General features: G+C 47.6%; 1 protein-coding gene across 1 annotated transcript; it reads right to left on the reverse strand.

Moving 5' to 3' along the window:
- Nucleotides 1-5,736: 5,736 nt before the first annotated feature.
- Nucleotides 5,737-6,071, reverse strand: PpBr36_02721 (uncharacterized protein; the record flags this gene model as incomplete). Its single annotated transcript, XM_029889899.1, has 2 exons — nucleotides 5,737-5,877; nucleotides 5,997-6,071. The coding sequence occupies 2 exons, from the start codon at nucleotides 6,069-6,071 to the stop codon at nucleotides 5,737-5,739; spliced, it is 216 nt and encodes a 71-aa protein (XP_029754364.1).

Here is a 6,071-nt window from a genome sequence, read left to right on the forward strand (position 1 = left end):
ACGAAGAGCAAAACACGGTTGTGTTTTTGTTTTTCTTTTGCTGAGTTGGCGAGCGGAATAGCAGGGATGTTCCAAGCAAATCAACAATGAAGCAGATGTCGGGTAAAGACTGGGAGCAAGCTTGTTCGAAACTCTCTTTTTTTTTTTTTTTTTTTTTTTTTCTCTCTCTCTTTCTCTCGCTCTCTTTGGCGCCGTCGTGACAGGGGCTGTGTTTCTGATCGCCTGGTGATGGATATGCTTTCAGTCGGGCGAGATGCCTGCGCGCTTAGAGGGACGGGCCACAATGTCTCACGGTAGAGTCAGCCACTAGGCGGATTTATCGGTTGTGAACCCCCCCGATTGCGCAGCTCCGAGACAAAAGACGCTTGGAGCTGTCTTGCCTTGTCACCGAACGACGCCAAGGAACGAGCTGCTCTCTCTCTCTGTTTGTCTTTTCTTTCCCATGGCGTGGTGAAAATGCGCATAGATGAACCGGCTTGCGCCCCAAAATAGCTACAAAACTAGTTGCAGAAACTTTCCCGATCCGATATGCTTTTGCAGAAAGAGACAGAGAGAGAAAAATGCCTCCCGTACAGTATGTACAGTACACCATGCATCATCACAAAGTCCATGTGATGCCGCTCGAAGCCCACCCTTTTGCGGGGTTTGCCGTTTGTTTGTTTGTGTGTGTGTGTGTGTGTGTGTTTTTCACTCTCTGTGTGTGTCACCAGGAGGAGCTTTGGGCTGCATCTTTGCAAATCTCTAGGGGGTTTGCGGCCGCGCCCCCCCTTGACTGTCCCCGCCTGCCGCACCCCCGCTTTCTTATTCCGAGACGCAGTGCAGCGGAGCGTTTTCTGTTCTTTCCAAAGTTATCGGAGAAAAAGAAAAAAAAAAAACACACGCTCAAGTCCCGAGGACGGCACGTATAATTTGTAGCATGCATGATTTTGGCAGAAAAACAGGATAAGAAAGCAACAAGAAAAAAAAAAAAAACCGCGCAACGCGAACCAAGTTGAGTGTGACTACCAAAAATATCTGTTCGGTTTTCATAGTTACATTTCAATAAAGAAATACCCCTCATCCCGTGATGCTTTCTCTTTTGCTTTCTGTTGTATTTTGCGTGGGGGAGATAGACGAGGGAAAAGGATATCAAGAGGCACAAGCGAGGCAAGGCCTTTCCTGGTAGAACGGGGGGGTTGGGATGGGATGGGATGCGGTCAAGGTTGAACTGGCCTGACTTGTGGCCGTTTCGTCACAATTTTGCGTTGAAGAGTGGCTGGGGGGGAAAAAGGAAAAAAAGTCGACGACGTCTTGACGACATTTCTTTTTCTTTTTCTGTCAATCCGGGGCGGTAGGCATTCTGAAAAAAACAAGGAAAGGGTCCTGTGTAAATGAAAGCAGGAGGAACGTGCGACACATTGGAGTGACGGCCATCCTTGGGTGACGCTGTATTTTACCTCAAACGCTTACAACCCATCGCATCCTAATACCATGGAAAGAGAGATTACATACTACGTATGTGACATTTCGTCACCACTCACATACTCTATGGGATGCTTCTTTTTTTGTCCTCTCTTTCCTTTCTTGAAATAACATTCCTGCAAGGGGCGCGGCAGAGATCAAGAAGCAAATCTATACCTGTCCAATACCATCTGCTTGCGCAGACGAGGTTTGTGCGCTTGCAGTTTTGTGTAGTATCCAACCCTTGGCGGCGGGGTCAGGTACTACCTACCTGAGTTGAGGTGCAAATGCAGGGAGGGGTGGGGGGGTATCTGCAGTATCTTCTCGTGCCGGGGTCGGGTTCGCATTCATCATAAGCGGGGGATCCATCGTAGCTCCTCATAGCGAGGAAGTATTATCTAAACTAACAGTAGGATCGATCGGTCATTTACGTCGTACTACGTATGTCCCTGTGTGGTTAAACAAACCCGTCTACTCATCTGCTCATCCATTGCTACAGGACATGACTTGGGGAGGAACCGCAAAGACGAAAAAGCGGAATTTCAAGAGACGATCTTTTAATGGTGGCCAAATTAAGCCGAGGCTTGGGAGACTCCCCATGGCCGAGTAAACACACACACAAGACATAATAACAATAATAATATATCTAGCTTGCTATTATATGAGTCGCAAAGCAATAAAGCTTCCTGGGCCTATCGGGTGCCAGCACTGGCAAGAGGCTGGATCATTCGCATAAAAACGAACAATGCCCTAGTAATGCATGAGAGCCAGAAGCCAGCTGGCAAAAAATCGAGACTCTCGGCAATACCACCTACGGAGTAAGAGTGCCTGCCGCAGTGGTATTGTCACCACCCACTTCATATATGCAGGACAATCTCTGCATGAGCGACTCCTCTGCCCACATGTGTGCAGCAAATTTCGATGCACGCCGGCGGGGTTGGAGATGGGGTCCCAACATGCGCTTTTTCCCACCCGCCAAAACAATTCATGTGGGCAGAGATTCAGGCGCAACTACGCTGCAATCTCGCCTCGCCTGCACACTGCATTCCAAGCGAAGGGGAAAAAAAAAATACGAAATCGAATGAGCTGGAAAAAGGTTTGGAAGGCAATCCACTACGAGTACCAGCTGGCATGAATAGGTGCATGATGGATGATGGTGGTACTTTTTTTGGTGGTCCAATTGGGGGTTGTCTTTGGGCAGAAATTGAGGCAATATACTAGTAGTATGACACTGGATTTTACCATAAAATGGTGGCTTTGGCGGGTTTCTTTTTCGTCTCAGCGCCATTCGGCGTCTCCGAAGATGTGGTCATTTCGGAAAAGAGTTCTGCAGTCAGTTACGAGGACCAACCGCGCGGTTCAATTATGGGCGGCGTGTAATAATTGCTTCTCGACTCTGGATATAGATCGACTATCGGCCTTATCCAGATGCTTGGTACGTGAACTGATTGGGGGCGGCATCGATCTAGCCTAAAAAGGACTTGCGGAGCAGTGGTTAGGGATGCAGCAATGCAGTAGGCTACACCTGTAGTTACAAATTGAATGCAAGAGCGAGTCGCCTTTTATTTCTCCAGGAGGGTGCTAATTTCCAGCAATTTCATTGAAGCACCGAGAATGGCCAGGGAACGCAGTCGGCAAGCCACCCCCATCCTTGATCCGAGAGGCGTTTACAAAAAAAAAAAAAAAAGAGAAGAGGTGTCTTGGTATTTCGACCGACCACCTTATCCACAAAATGACAAAAAAAAAAAAAAAGAATTGACCGCGAATGACAAACAGAAGCAAGGTGAGCACCAAATAGATAGACACTATTGGAAACACTATATTGAAAAGCGATCTGGCTAGACTATTTGCGACTAGGTCAAAAGGCATTATTTCCATCCGGGTCCGGTTTCGCGCTTCATTTCTGTCTCTTGTTCCAGGAAAGCAAACGAATGGTTGAAGAAAACAAACCAGTCAAGATTGTCACACCTTGAGCGAATCCTTGTGACTAGGTGTAATATTCAACAACGAATAATGCGACGCTCGTGTTCACCGGAGATTTTGCGGCGACAAGACACAAAACCCATAAACAGAAATACCTCCCTGACCGAAAGCGAGTTAGTCACAAGGCAGACGGACCGAGAGATACTCTATTATCACTTGTCGAACCAATATTCATCCACGGCCCGAGAGGTAAAGTATACTTTTGTAGGAAGGTGGCTGACTGTTTGCCCATCATTTTTATTATTTTTTTTTATTATTCTTCTCACCTGGGCTCCCCTGGTATTCCCGGTGTCCATCAAAAGGACAGTGACCTGAACCGACTCCACCTTTGTTAGAACGGGGGTCCAAGGGTTGAATTTCGCACGGGGGGTACGGATCAGACGGCACCTTCTTTTTTTTTTTTTTTTTTTTTTTTTTCTCTCTCTGTCTTGTTAACAACCAATGGAGAGAGGCGGCCGCTCGAGCCACCAAGTTGCTCGAGCAAGCAGCCACGTTGACAGCCCAGAATGAGGTGATTTTGATGCCAAAAATACTCTTTTCCCATTTAAACAAACATGGAGCATGACTTGCTCGCTTGTCACCGCCTTGAAAATGCATCATTACAGTTATATTGATTAAACGCTGGCAACGGTAAACATACATGTTCATCCCTTCGCTTGCGAGAACAGATCTCAACTCGATCGACAATCCTCTGACGCGGAACCATCGGTACGGATGACAGCGTGCGAGCAAAAATGACATGGTGCGTGGTCGCACATCCATCAACAAACAGGCTTCATCCTGGTTTTCAGTTCTTCCAAGTGCTCTGCGTGCTGAAGAGAGGTTTCATGGACGATCGTGTTTTCGAAATGTACCGTGTAAAGTACTCCGTGTCAGCTTGGAGTAATTCAGGGTTTTTTTTTCTTTGTCTCTTTGCGAGTCAGAATTCCCTTTCCCTGTTTGATTACGTGCAGAAAAATATCGACATGGCGTACATCAGGTGGACTAGGTAGGAAAGTTGAAGAACAGGGATGTCAACCCAAAATGATAATGGGCCTAGGATCTTTTTGTCCGTCATTTTACTGTACATGTGTATCCGAACAACGACAACGCTTGGGGTCAATCACCTCTTGCTTTTTTTAATTCATCTAGTCCAGCCCATCTGTTTATTTTCCACCAAACGCTGTATCTTTGGCGTGATGAAAAGCAAAGTACAGACAGAGGACGGCACCCAGCGTTGCACCTGCGGCTGCGCGCTTCCCGCATGGCGTTTGCAGGGCTGGCCTTCCGGGAATGCCGGGCAGGGTTGACAAATATCTTTGAACGCCGCCAGCCGTTCGGTTGTCCATTCCGATAGACGTAGCCATTGGTGGGATGGGAAATAACTTTCACCTCGTCTCTGACCCGAACCGTTTCGAAATTCCCTTGCGGCTCTTTTCCCTCTCTTCACATTTCCTTTTGTCAAAACAAAGAATATCCCCATACCCCTTTGCACAGCCCCTCCGCTACCAAGAAGGCCACCTGGCCGGGTTGTCAGCTCTCCCAGCTTCTAGCTCCGAGGTCAAGGATTGATGGGTTTTGACAGGCGGACGCCAGCGCGACCGCCCGAATGACGCTAGGGTGGACGCCGGTGTGAAAATTCACCGACCGGCTTTCCGCTTGTGAAAACATAATTTCCTGCCGCAAATGACCGCTTGTTTTCTTCAGGGGCATTAATGTGTGCACACCGGGAGTGTCACTAATTATGCAATCCCCAGTAATTACTACCTGGCCGAAGTTCATTGGGGCTTGCCCATTTCGATTCGAGATGAAAATAGGGCAGACAATTAAGGAAAAAAAAAAAAAAAGTACTTGCCTAACTGTCAAAGTCTGAAGCCTTGTCTTGCTGATATCTATTTACCTTGCTCAGAATGGAAAGTGTGGTCTATCATAGCATATCTCGCGCCAGTCCCTTACTTAGCCCTCCTCGGTCTTGGCTTGGTTGCGACCGCACGTGGTAGGTAACGCTCGGCAGCTGAGTTTCACGATGCGAACCTCCTCCGCACAATGGAACAGTAAGGAGCCCACCTTTGTATCGGAATAACATGGGGAACCACAAGAAAATCCTAGAGACATGAGGGCAAGTTTCATGCCTCCCTTGTAGATCGATTTCATTCGACTTCGTAAGGCGTATTTTTGTTTTTATTCATCCAATCTTACCACTGGATACATACATCATAATAGGCAGAGCACGACAGTCGACATGGAGAGGGATTGGGGAAACCTGGCCTAGCCCACGAGCAGTTTAGCCAGCCAGCCAGCCAACCAGCCCCCTTTTCTGTGACCCTGTCGTCGTCAAACATCCAACTCGTGATTTCTCCAAAATACACAGAACCCTTTTGATGCCAGGGTGTTACCTACAAGAAAAAGTCCTTCCCAATAGATAGAGGCACCGCCGGCGAGGTGGCTTGTCTGAGCGTCCAATTTTTCGAGGCGCTTACCGATGTTTGAAATTGCAAAGATCACCCGACTAGGTTACCCAAACCGGGCTGGATTTTCGTTGATGATTTCGTTTGATTTATTCCAATTTGCTCATCAACGACTCAATGAAAAACATCAATCATGTTGAAGCGGAGAGCTTGCTCGCGAGGAGACCGGAAGGTCTGGGGTGCAGTGCATTTCCATTCCAT

This window comes from Pyricularia pennisetigena, chromosome 3 (genome assembly GCF_004337985.1).
Source record: "Pyricularia pennisetigena strain Br36 chromosome 3, whole genome shotgun sequence".
NCBI classification, from domain to species: domain Eukaryota; kingdom Fungi; phylum Ascomycota; class Sordariomycetes; order Magnaporthales; family Pyriculariaceae; genus Pyricularia; species Pyricularia pennisetigena.